The sequence below is a fragment of the Carcharodon carcharias genome, chromosome 12 (genome assembly GCF_017639515.1).
Source record: "Carcharodon carcharias isolate sCarCar2 chromosome 12, sCarCar2.pri, whole genome shotgun sequence".
Classification (NCBI taxonomy): domain Eukaryota; kingdom Metazoa; phylum Chordata; class Chondrichthyes; order Lamniformes; family Lamnidae; genus Carcharodon; species Carcharodon carcharias.
The window spans coordinates 32,102,929-32,116,261 of record NC_054478.1 but is presented as its reverse complement, the minus strand read 5'-3'; the positions used below and the strand labels follow the sequence as shown (position 1 = coordinate 32,116,261).

At 42.1% G+C, this 13,333-nt stretch overlaps 1 protein-coding gene across 9 annotated transcripts in view; it reads left to right on the top strand.

Annotated features, from left to right (window-relative positions):
• clasp1a (cytoplasmic linker associated protein 1a) overlaps positions 1–13,333 on the top strand; it is a 307,929-nt gene that overhangs the window by 248,129 nt on the left and 46,467 nt on the right. For all 9 annotated transcript variants that reach the window (XM_041201534.1, XM_041201541.1, XM_041201539.1 and 6 more), the window contains one exon: positions 1,047–1,153. In XM_041201534.1, coding sequence (XP_041057468.1) covers positions 1,047–1,153 — 107 coding nt within the window. The remainder of the gene's footprint in view (positions 1–1,046; positions 1,154–13,333) is intronic.

The window sequence follows — 13,333 nt, the reverse complement described above, 5'->3', positions numbered from 1 at the left end:
TTGGAATTATGGTACTTATCTGTTTTGGTAAAAAGAACCTGACATGCGTTAGCGCTATAAATGGAAGGGGAAAAGAAATTTGTGATTCTAAAATCCTATTCGATTTCTTCATCTCAAACTTTAGATATATGTAAGGTATTTGTTTCACCAATCTATATATCTGTCTTCTTCCAATCATGCCATGTACAATAATAGAATTAAGAGTGAATTTTAAGCCACAGCTACATAAGTTGGACCACACCTGGTACTATGTTCAGTTCTGTACACCACACCTTAGAAAGGAAATATTCGCTTCAGAGGAAGTGCAATATAGATTTACTGGAATGATACCTGGACTCCAAGGATTAAATTATAAGGAGTGCTTACACAAAGGGTTTCATTTGCTGGAATTTAGAAGGCTAAGGGGTGATTTAGTTGAAGTTTTCAAGATATTAAGGGAAACAAATAGAGTACTTGGAGATAAACTATTGATAAACTATTCCTGCTGTTTGAAGGATCTAGGACTACAGCACATAACTTTAAAGTTAGAACCAGGTCTTTCAAAGTGTGAAGTTAAGAAACATTTTTACACAAGGGCGGTAAAAGTTGTGAACTCTCTTCCACCAATGGCTGTTAATGCTCGGTCAATTATTAATTTTAAATCTGAGATTGATAGATTTCTGTTAACCCAAGGTATTAAGGTGTCAGAGATTGGAATTGGGTCACAGAGCCGCAATTGAATGTTGAAACAGGCTGATGGACTAAATGGCCAACTGATGTTTCTGTGTTCTGAAGGCTGCGTTTTTGGGCTCAGATCATTTCGTGATCATCTTCTGAAGTCAAAACAAGATTAGGTTACAGCCTTAAAATTGACATTGGTGTCTGACACATATTTCTGACTTTCCCATTTTGTTTTGTTCAGATATTTTGATCTGAAGACTTTTGTGATTAATTGTAACTCAGTTATTGCAATTTATAAGTGTTGCTCATTTTCTGGTTATTTTAGCTAATATAAGTGGAAGTGCATAATGATTCATATCTCATTAGATTTTCCGTTCTTCATGCAGAGTTCACCTAGCAACACAATGGGACGCACACCTTCACGACACTCCAGCAGCCGAACAAGCCCTCTTACTTCTCCCACAAATTGTTCGCATGGTGGCCTTTCCCCAAGGTAATAAATTATCATTTTTTAATTATCCATTGCAAGTTTATGATGTATTTCTAGTTCCTAGGTAAAATCTGTTATAAAAATAATAAATAAAATCCCATCAATTTCCTGGCAGTTCCTTCTCTTTATGGCCTTCAAATGCATAATGAGTCATAAATACCTTCTTCAAACTTTCTTTTCTCATTTCATTTTTATTCCATTTGTTGCTCCCTCACCTTGCTGATTTTGAATAGCAGCTATATGTGGTTTCCTAAGATCTGTCCTGTGAAGATCATTTTTGTGTCAGTAATTTTGTATCCGGGTCCCACCTTTTCCTTATTTCTGACTGCCCACCGCCACAATGGAATTTGAGGGGGGGTGGGGGACAACCTTGGTAATTTCATGTAAGAAATGAATCTATGCAAACCTATACAAAGTACCAGATCCTGTGTCATGTCCTTCCCTTCGTACGATTCAGTCCAAATGTTATACAGCATATTATCCTATGGTACTGGAGCTCTTGCCGTACCCGCAAAGTGATTTCTGCAATAAATAATGCAAATACCATTGTTTGCAACCCAGTAATGTTGAATGAAAGTGAACATGTTTTAAAAATGAGAAGAATCAAGAGTACTTGACAAAAACTGACTGTAAAGGAACCAGTTTTCCTGTGGGCTTTAAACAAATTTCCTGGAGCTGGGTGTTTCCAGGGACTCATCAAGCTCCAAAACATCCTGAAAAGGGCATAAAGCAAATGCATACACCAAAATTATAATGTATCTCTTTCTTTTCCCTCAATCAAATATTTTTTTTCATTGGTAACCCATCGCGTGCACGAAACTTTCCACTACCACTCCATTACATCATTTCAAAACTGCACTCACTAAAATGACATTTCTAATTCCTGTTTCATTGTTCCTGCATGAGCTTTTTTTTAAAATAACTTATTTTACATGTTTTTTTTTTGTGAGGACATAAACAGATCTGCTGATAAGTACTATTGTCTTAATGCTATTAACATTGGTATTTCTGGCTTATTGCACATTTTAAAAGCATGGTTCTTGAATAAATTAGCATTATTAACTTTTGGCTACAATGTAATACTGCTAGTTTGAGGAACCTCTGTGTTAATAGAAACCCAATAACAAAATGGAACACTTCATCTGAAAATAAGTAGTATTGGTCACTGAAAAAACTACTGTAGGTCACGGAGAAGTTCACCACAATTGTATTGTTCCTGCCAACCTTGTGTAACTAGTGGTAAACAAATCAAAAAGTTGTCTGTTAGTAACTGCTGTGGTTTATATTCATGGTGAAAATAGCTGACATTTTTTATAATGAAAGTGTCTGCATTTGTGTACGTAAAAGTGATGTAGTTATTGTGAATTTGTTGCTTCATTCTTTTTGTACATGAATGTTAGGCCGTGTCAAAGTATGCATATGTGCTATAACTTGCACAGTAAAAGCACTTGATCACATTTTTTCTGAAGTGTATTTACGATCCTAACCACCTATAGTGTGCAGTGTTAACTATTTTGGTACCATAAATTGAGGCCTGGAAGTTGAAGAAAGGGAAGGCAGGGGGAGAATTACACTGAGATGCAGTCTGAGACATTATAGGTGAGGGGGCTTGATATTTGGTGTATGCTAGAGTTTGGGAAGCCACCAAAGAACAAAAAGAAGTTCAGCACAGGAACAGGCCCTTCGGCCCTCCAAGCCTGCGCCGATCATGTTGCCCGTCAACTAAAACATTTTGCACTTCCGGGGTTCGTATCCCTCTATTCCCATCCAATTCATGTATTTGTCAAGCTGCCTCTTAAACACCACTATCGTACCTGCGTCCACTGACCACCTCTGGCAGCGAGTTCCGGACACTCACTACCCTCTGCGTAAAAAACCTGCCCCGTACATCTCCTCTATAGTTTTCTCCTCTCACCTTAAATCTATGTCCCCTAATAATTGACTCTTCCATCCTGGGAAAAAGCTTCTGACTATCTACTCTGTCCATGCCACTCAATTTTGTAAACTTCTATCATGTCGCCCCTCAATCTCCGTCGCTCTAATGAGAACAATCCGAGTTTCTCCAACCTCTCCTCATAGCTAATAACCTCCAGACCAGGCAGCATCCTGGTAAACCTCCTCTGCACCCTCTCCAATGCCTCCATATCCTTCTGGGAATGTGGCGACCAGAATTGCACACAATATTCCAAGTGTGGACTAACCAAGGTTCTATACAGCTGCAGCATGACCTCTCAGCTTTTATACTCAATACCCCTGCCAATGAAGGCAAGCATGCCATATGCCTTCCTGACTACCTTATCCACCTGCGTGGCTACTTTCAGTGACCTATGAACCTGTACACCCAGATCCCTCTGCCCGTCAATGCACTTAAGGGTTCTGCCATTTACTATGTAATTCCTGCCTGTATTAGACCTTCCAAAATGCATTACCTCGCATTTGTCTGGATTAAACTCCATCTGCCATTTCTCCGCCCAAGTCTCTAACCGATCTATATCCCGTTGTATCCTTTGACAATCCTCTTCACTATCTGCAACTCCTCCAACTTTAGTGTCGTCTGCAAACTTACTAATTAGCCCAAACCAGTAGAATGATGGAGGATCAAAGGCTGGAAGTGACAGCTGTGAACAATGGTTTCACTGTTGATGATAGAGAAGTAAGGATGGAAATGAATTGGTAAGTTTGGTAATGAATTGGTTGTGAGATTTGAAACTTTGTTCAGGGTTGAATGGATCCTGGCAACGGCTTAAGGCGTGAAGATTCTGGCGGGATTGTGAACAGTGCCTCCCCAAGTTAGAATGCAAATTTGAACTTACAATTATTCACAGAATGAAATTTGAGAATGTGCAGAATTTTTTGCACATGAATATATTTCTAAGGGTTAGCAATTCATCAGCTGTTTCAGCAGAATTTCCTTAATGGTTTTTAAAATTGAGATGGCAATAATATATTCAGTTGAACTCAACAAGGGCTTTTCAAGTTGTCTGGCAGAATTCCCTCATGATGCACAGTCCTGTTGCCCAGGAGATACAAACAAGGATGGGCCACTTCTGGGTTATGGACAGCTTACAAGTACAGCTGCAAATCTATCATTAACGCTTACAAGGAGCAAGTTTTAATATAGAAAGTATTCCCAAGATTTGGTCATGCAGTGACCCAAAGTTCTAATGTAGCTGAACATGTGAATATACGCGATTGATCAAAGGTGCCCAGTTCAGGAATTTAGTGTGGCTGAATGTTTTATTTGAGAATTTTACTGCTCTACCAGCCCACTTGTTTAATGTTTTCATTTGCTGAGGATTTATTTCTACTGCATTGAATTTTATACATATAATTAGAGTTAACTGACTTAATGCTAGCCGCCCACACTAATTTCCAAATGTACACCCCCCCCCCCCCCCCAAGAATTGGAGCTTTATTTAAACATGTAGCTATACAGAGCCATGGGACTTAAATAGATGAATGCCGACGAAGGAAGAGTTTTTCTTCTTTTTCTGGATGGGTGAACTGAGAAGGGCCCCAGCTTAGACGTTATGTTTAAAATTAAGGGTCGCCCTTTCAGAACAGAAATGAGGATTTTATTTCTCTGAGGGTTATGCGACTTTGGAACAGAAGGTGATGAAGGCGGGGTCATTGGATATTTTTAAGGCAGAGGTAGATAGATTCTTGTTAGGCAAGGGAATCAAAGGTTATCGGGGGTAGATGAGAATGTGGAATTCGAAACGCAAGCCCATGAGCCAGGATCTTATTGAATGGCAGAGCAGGGTCGAATGTTTTACTCCTAACCCTATTTCTTATGAAACCCTGAATTACAGCGATTAAATTGGTTAACTTTTCTGGGTTGAGCATTAGTGCCATCTTCCTGATGTAGGTCATCAGGAGACATGCTGTGCACGAAATCCTGAAATTTAATTTTGACCTTTGCTTAAAAAGAAACAGCAAATATAGAAGTGCTGAAGGCATTTGAGCCTGTGAATTCTGGTCTAGAAGTTGGCTACAATAGTGAAGTCGAGTGGGTCTTCTCGAGCTTAGACAGTTCACTGAGGGTGGAACTTTCTCAGAATTGCACTAAGTGCGGTAGTGGGTGGGTAAAATGAGTCCTACCCACCGACAAAAATGGCGAGTTTCACACCATAACTTCCCGAGCCCGCCTCATTATTTATGCATTCCTGGGAAACACGCCATTTCCGTGGCAGGCGGGCTGTCATTTACCGGTTCACCATCACCCCGCTGTTGCATCACACTGGCCGCCATCTTTAAAAGGCAGCCTCCAGCAAAGCACTCATCGTCACCGGCTCACTACCGCTGTCCGGGAGACATGGCCAGCAAAGGCAAAAAGACTGCTGCCCCTCACTTCAACAGCGACGGGTCCCTCGAGCAACTGCTGGATGCTTTGGAGGCCTGACGGAATTTGCTATACCCCCCGCAGAAAGGGTAGCAATGTCACCAACCGGGCTATGAGCCCCTCCAGCGGTGACTGCTACATGGAAAGCTTGGCAAGGAGATTGTACATTGTGTGCAGTCCGACTGCTCCGTGGTCCAATAAAATGGTGGCAGACTTAAAGTCTGTGCTGGCAGGGATAGCAGTGCGTAAACTATGGAGCGCCTGGTGGTTCTTTGGTGCCTCCACGTTGCTTGCACGGGTGGGCAGGCTAGGATCCTGGCCCCAATCGTATCACTGTGGCTGTGCCTGATCTGTCTTAGTTGCAGAGGCATGGTCAGTTTATACAGGTGTCCCTAATGCAGGGCCACTCCCCTCGCTTACCCTGCCCCCCCACCTCGATTGCCTGTGTACGGGATGTAGCACCAGGGCAGCACTTCCTGCCCCCCCACAAACACTCACCTCCAAGTCTGGCCCTCACTTGCCCACGGACACCATCCCCCACCCCCCCACCCAGCACTTGCCTCCGGGGCCAAGCATCAGTTGCCCCCGGCGCCCCTGAGGCCTATAAACAACAGGTGAGCTGTGGAGAACGCTGTTGCCAACTCAACTCGGTTCTCCCAAAATGAAGGCCGCCAGGTGTATGTCACCCGCTTGGTGTTGTGAAACATGTCGACGTGCTTTCCTGCCAATGTGGACAGATGATACAGCGGGGTTCCAAGAGCTGGCGGGATGGCCTTTTGTCATATGCTAGTGTATTACAATTAGCTTCCCTGACCAATGGCAGGAAACGCGGCTTGCCGCCAGAGGGCCGAGCAGACAGTTGCGACCTGCCTTTACACCGTCATGCAGTAGCTCACGCCATGTTTTCCCGCACACACTACCTATCTCACCAGCTGCCAGCGGGCTCAGAAAACTCCACCCTGAATATTTTAATAACGGGTTGAGTTTTGCAATATCTCATACTAGGTATAATGCATTGGTATACTGAAAAGAACTTTTAAAAAGTGACATCCAGAAAAGCAAATGTCATTATTTTGGACATGTGATTTGAACTGAAAAGCTACATAGATCCCTTCTTGACAGCAAAGTGGAGAGCAGCAGAAGGAGGGGTCGATGTAGGCATAATTGGATGATGAAGTTCACAGCGGAATCAGGCAAGCTACAGTGGATATATGAGGATGCCGCAAGACAGGAGAATGTGACTGACCATGGCAGCAGATCTTTTGGTAGGAGTAGTGACAAGCAACAGCGTACTGAAAATAAGAACATATTGCCATGTTAATTCTTCTAGAGTTATCCAATTCTCTGATAGCATTGTTTAAAAATTAAAGAAACAAACTTCTGGGTTTGTAAGGTACAATATAAATGCAAGATTACCCAAGGTGCTTCATAACCAATGAATATTTATTTGAGCTTAATTGACTGTTGCATTGAAAGCAACCAATTTGTACACAGTAGATCCCACAAATATGATCAGTTAATCTTATTTGGTGATGTTAGTTTAGTAATGAATATTGGTCTGGACACGGCGAATTCCTTGCCATGAGATCTTTCACATCGGCCTTAACAGGCAAATAAGGCCTCAGGATAACATCTCAGCCGAAAGGCAGCACCTTCACAATGCGGCACTCCATAATACATTGAAGTGAGAGCTCAGATTGTGTGTTCAAATCCCAGAGTGGGCCTGAATTAACAATTTGCTACTAGGTTAGTGCTACCACAGAGTTAGGCTGACACTGTAAAACCTGAAATGTCTGAACTGTTAAAGGATCAAAAAAATATTTTATACTTCATAAAATGAATTCTGCACATACCATTCTTCTAAATGAACAAAACATGTATTGGGTAGTTGGATTTTTTGAAGATTTGGAATATTTAAAGTCTAATAATCTAATACATGAACAGAGTGATATTTTCACATCGTTGATTATTTGACCTGCATCCAAGTGGGATGTTAGTGATGTGAAAATTTCACTCTGTATTCTCTGAATGCAAATGTGTCTCTTTGTCTTACAATAACTTACTAATGTTCTCCTTCAGATTATATAAAATAAAGGCCAAAGGTTAAATTGTTCCTTCCCATATCCAGGTGACTTCTTGCATAAGGAGATGGGCAAGTTAATTCTGCTGGGTTTTCACATTATTCTGAAATCTAATGTTCAAATTTATATTTGATCAATAATGCTGAAAAGAGAGATGAGTTACTGAAGCTTTTTGTCTTGCAGTTAGTAGGATTATTGCAAAAATGCCAAATTTCAAATGATCACAACAATTTATACTACAGGAGAAAAGGATGCTGATTGTTTGACAAGTTTACTCTGATTTGCTGTGCTGGTGCCAAGGAGAAAACAACAGGGAATTATAGGCTCCCCAAGCTCATAACTCAAAAAGGCACAAGGCTTGAACATATACCTAATGTTTGCAGAGAACGGGTTCTGGCGTATGAATGTACTTTGCTTCTAGCAAGTGTAAATGAGCTACATTACAAGCTCAACTAATTACCTTAAATTGCCTGTTAGCGTAGCTCCTAGCACACTTGGGATTATTCAGCTGCCCAATTGTAGAATCACATCTAACAGTGAACATTTTGTTTTGGGTTTTGCAAGCACGGGCTGGTTGATTATGATCTGTGGTCTGCCTGTTACAAATGGCTGATGAATCAAACAGCATGTTCCAATCAGCCAACTGCTGGGGCATGCGTCTTAAGTACCTGGCATCACACGATATCCTGCAGGATGATGACTATCCTGATCAAATCATTGGTCGCCATGTATTGTGCATGAGACAGTAACTGCTACTTTCAGACCTGAAGATTGCCCGGTCTACCTCAAAATACCCTGGAAAAGCAAATTATCTCAAAAATGTTGATCAATAGGTTAAGCAAGCCATTTCATGCTGCTACTATGCAGTGGCTACGTGAGTGGTATTTTCCAATAACAGGATGCTGTCATCAGTCCAAAAAGATGTTCTGTCTACTGCACAATTGAGCAACATCTTCTGAGTTTAAGTGCCGGTGCGATGCCAGCTACATCGGTCGTACGTCCCAACGATTAGCTGATCAAATCAAACAGCCACCTGAGTGAGGCACTGAAATGTATCCAGGGACTGAGGAGAATTCAACAACTTCAGGAACAGAGTGCAAGACAAAATACTTAGGCAACATGTCTCTCTTCAGTAATATTAAAGTTCTGTACTACCAAGCGATTGTTTATGATCAGTAACTCAATTTGCAATAAGTATGATGTTTTCCATTACTTTGTCAAGTATAGTGTCAAATAATTTTTTTCTGAAATATACTTTGCAGTGTACTGAGTTTGAGAACATAGAATCTTTAATTCTGCCACCTAGGTTTTAATCCACCCTAGAGCCAAGGTCCTATGCAAAATTAGTTTCCATAGCATTGACCCAGTTCCTTGCGGGTATATCCAATTCACAGTTTTGGTAATGTTGGACACTCAGTGTGGGAATTTTTTCGCATTCCCTGGCTCATGTTGTGAGAATAATAATTTACTGAAAAATATGCAGTTTGACGAAACTGAAAATTATTTTTTTTCCTCTTTCTCAAAATCAAATTGTAGATGTTCAGATCAGTAAGATAGAGGAATCCTGTTCCCAGCAATGCTTATTTTTGCCTGTTGAAAGAAGCCAGAAAAGAGAGAGTCAAGGGTCTGGCCATAATTTCTCAAGCTACTTTAAATGTGCAAATTGCTTTATGGAATTAGAGAGTAGACAATTTAACACCCTAGTTCAATAATGAAAGGATAAATTGAATAACAAGACCAATTAGTCTGTTGTCAGTTATGAGCAAACTCTCGGAATCTGCATTCACGATAAAAGTTTTGCAACCATCTTCAGTAAGAAGTGCCGAGTGGATGATCCATATCAGCCTCTTCCTGAAGTTCCCATCATCACAGATGCCAGTTTTCAGCCAATTTGACTCACTTCCTGTGATGTCAAGAAATGGCTGAAGGCACTGACAACATTCCGGCAATAGCCCTGAAGATTTGTGCTCCAGAAATACAGCAGATGATCAAGTGTGGCACCAAGGGCTGTACCCTGAGCCTGTTCCAGTACTGCTATAACACTGGCATCTACCTGACAATCTGGAAAATTGCCCAGTTATGTCCTGTCCACTAAAAGCAGAACAAATCTAACCCATCCAATTAGCTTCCCATTAGTCTACTCTCAATCGTCAGCAAAGTGATGGAAGAGGTTGTCAACAGTGCTATCAAGGGGCATTTACTTAGCAGTAACTTGTTCACTGATGCTCAGTTTGGGTTCCGCCAGAGCCACTCCACTCCTGACCTCGTTACAGCTTTGATCAAAACATGGACAGAAAAGCTGAACTCGAGGTGATGTGAGAGGGACTGCCCTTAACATCAAGGCTTCAAGGAGCCCTAGCAAAACTGAAGTCAGTGGGAATCTGGAGCAAAATTCTCCATTGAGTTGGTTGTGATTGTTGGAGGTCAATCATCTTAGTCCCAGGACATCACTGCAGGAGTTCCTGAGGATAGTGCACTAGGCCCAACCATGTTCAACTTCTTCATCAATTACCTCCTGGCCATCATAAGGTCAGAAGTGGGGATATTAAGGATGAATGCACAACGTTCAGTATAATTTGCAACTTCTCAGACACTGATGCAGTCTGTGTCCATACGCAGCTGGACAACATTTGGCATTGGACTGATAAGTAACATTCGTGTCACAGGTGCCAGGCAATGCCCATCTCCAACAAGAGAGAACCTAACCATCTCGTCTGGCATTCAGTGGCACTACCATCGTTGAATCACCCTCTTTAAACATCCAGGAGGTTACCATTGACCAGGAGCTGAACTGGACCAGCCATATAAATACTGTGGCTACAAGATTGGTTAGAGGCTAGGACCTCTGTGGCAAGTAACTCACCTGACTCCCCCAAAGCCTCTCCACCATCTACAAGACACAAGTCTCCATTTGTTTGGATGAGTGCAATTCCAACAACACACAAGAAGCGTGACGCCATCCAGGGGAAAGCAGCCCACTTGAGTGGCATCCCATCCTACACCTTAATCACAGAATCTTTACGGTGCAGAAGGAGGCCATTTGGCCCATCAAGTTTGCCCTGGCTCTCTGAAAGAGCATTCTACCTAGTCCCACCCCCTGCCTTATCCAATTCCTTTCTGAATGCTTTGATCAAACCTGCATTCACACCCTCTCAGGAAGTTGGTTCCAGACTCCAACCACCCTCTGGGTAAAGAAATTCTTTGCATCTCTTTTACTCCTTTTGCCAATTATTTAGAATCTATGCCCTCTAGTTCTTGATGCTTCCTTGAGTGGGAACAGTTTTTCACTATTTACCCTATCCATACCCTTCAGGATCATGAATACCTCCACCAGCTCTCCTCTCAGCCGCCTTTTCTCCCCAACCCTTCCAATCTACCCTCATAGCTACAGTTCTTCACGCCTGGAAACTTTATGAACCTCCTCTGTACTTTCTCCAATGCCTTCCCATCCTTCCTCAAGTATGGCTCTAAGAACTGGACACAGCACTCCAGCTGAGGCATAACTAGTGTCTTAAACAAGTTCAACATGACCTCCTTCCTCTTGAAATCAATGCCCCTATTAATAAAGTCTATGATATTACATGCTTTATTAACTGCTCCTTCAGCATGCCTTGCCTTCTTCAATGATTTCGGTACATATACACCGAGGTCCCTTTGTTCCTGCACCTACTTCAGAGTTTCTCCTTTATTTTACAATGTCTCTCCATATTCTTCTTGCCAAAATGAATCACCTCAAAGTTCTCTTGAACTTCACTTGCTACTTGTCTGCCCAATCCACCAACTTATTTATGTCCTTTTTGAAGTTCAAAACTATCCCCATCACAGTTGACAACGTTTCCAATCTTCGTATCACCTGAAAATTTTGAAATCATGCCCCAAACACCGCAGTCTAGGTCATTGATATATACCAGGAAGAGCAGGAGTCCCAATACTGACCCCTGAGGAACTCCACTACAAACCTCCCACCAATCTGAAAAACATGCATTAAACACTACTTTGTTTTCTGTCACTCAGCCAATTTCTTATCCAAGCGCCTACTTTCCCTTTTATTCGATGAGCTGGAATTTTGCTCACAAGTCTGTTGTGTTCTGTTGTCTCCCTCCACCACCGACAGACAGTGGCAGCAATGTGTACCATCCACAAGATGCACTGCAGTAACTCACCAAGGCTCCTTTGAGAGCACCTTGCAAACCCATAACCTCTAGAAGGGCAGGGGAACACTACCACTTGCCAATTCCCCTCCAAGGGGACATCATCCTGACTTGGAACTATATTACCGTTACTTCACTGTCACTGGGTCAAAGTCCTGAAACTTCGTTCCCTACAGCATTGTGGGTTGTACCTACACCACATAGTCTGCAGCAGTTCAAGAAAGCGACTCACCACTTTCTCGAAGGAATTGGAAATGGTTAATAATTAATGGCCTAGCCAGCGATGCCCACATCCTGTGAACAAACAAATAAAAAAAAAATTAAACATTTAGAAATGTGAGAGTTACTCGAGTGCAGCCAGCATTGATTTTTTTTTAAGATAAGTCATGTTTGATAAATTGATAAGTTTTGAAGAAGTGATCTATTGAATGGACAAAGGGACTGCAGTAGATGTAACTTTTTCAGAAGATATTCAATAAAGCATTTTCAAGAGGCTTGTAGCGAACTTTGAACATGCGGTATAAGGTCAAATGTAGCACTATGCATAGAAGATTGGTTGACGGACAATAAACAGAGTTAGGATTAATGATAGTATGTCAAACTGGAGGAGATGTGAGTGCTCGGATGAGTCATTGATGAGTCCACTTTTCTTGATGTATGAAGAAATAATTTAGACTTGGGTAAAGGGAATTTAATCTCAATTTGCTGAGTATAAAAAAAGTAGGAGTTGGGCAAATAGCTAAGAGAACTGAAAAGCTTGATGTCTTAGGTTAGCAGCCTGGGTTGACAGGTAGCAGTTGCAATTCATTGTGGGTAACTGAGTGTTAATATATTTTGGGAGGAATATGAGTAATGCTCATAATATGGAAAAGCTGTAAAATGTGGAATATTAGAGATACTTTAAGGGCTCAAGTACAAAAATCCCTAAAACTAATTGAAAGTAGATAAGGCCATACAAAAGGCCAGTGGAATTTTGAGTTCTATAAATGGAGGCATAGAGTACGAAAGTGAATAAGTAATAAATTTGTACACACCATTGGTTAAGCCATAGGTAGAATACTGTGGACAATTTTGGGCAATACATTATAGAGAAGATATTGGACTGTAACTTCCGAGCTCCCCAATGTCTTTAGGGGGTACTCCAAAGATGCGCTGGGGAATCCTCCTCGGAGGTTCCCAGGTAAGGGTTTGCACGGCAGCTGCCCAGAAGTGCAAATTTCCTTTGGACAATTGCTGGGGACCATGCGGAATTGTGATTTTAAGTCGTAAACTTTGAGGGTTATACCAATAGTTATCCCAGAAAAAGTTAGAAGAATTCAAACCTCCTAATTTCTGGGTAACGATTGTAAGCACCCAGACTGACCCCCATGTGACAACCCCCACCCCCCACAGGACTCCCCTGACCATCCCCACAAGGATTCTTCTCTTTTTCTCCCCCCCCCCCCGACCTCCAATTGCCCCCACAGGCCCGACATGAACCCCGCCAACCTACGAGACCCTGCCCCACCCCCCAGGACCTCTGGTTCCCCCACCCACCACATCTGACTCCTAACAGCCCTACCCGCCCTCTGATTCCCCCACCCTCCAGACCCCCCATATCCTATCCACT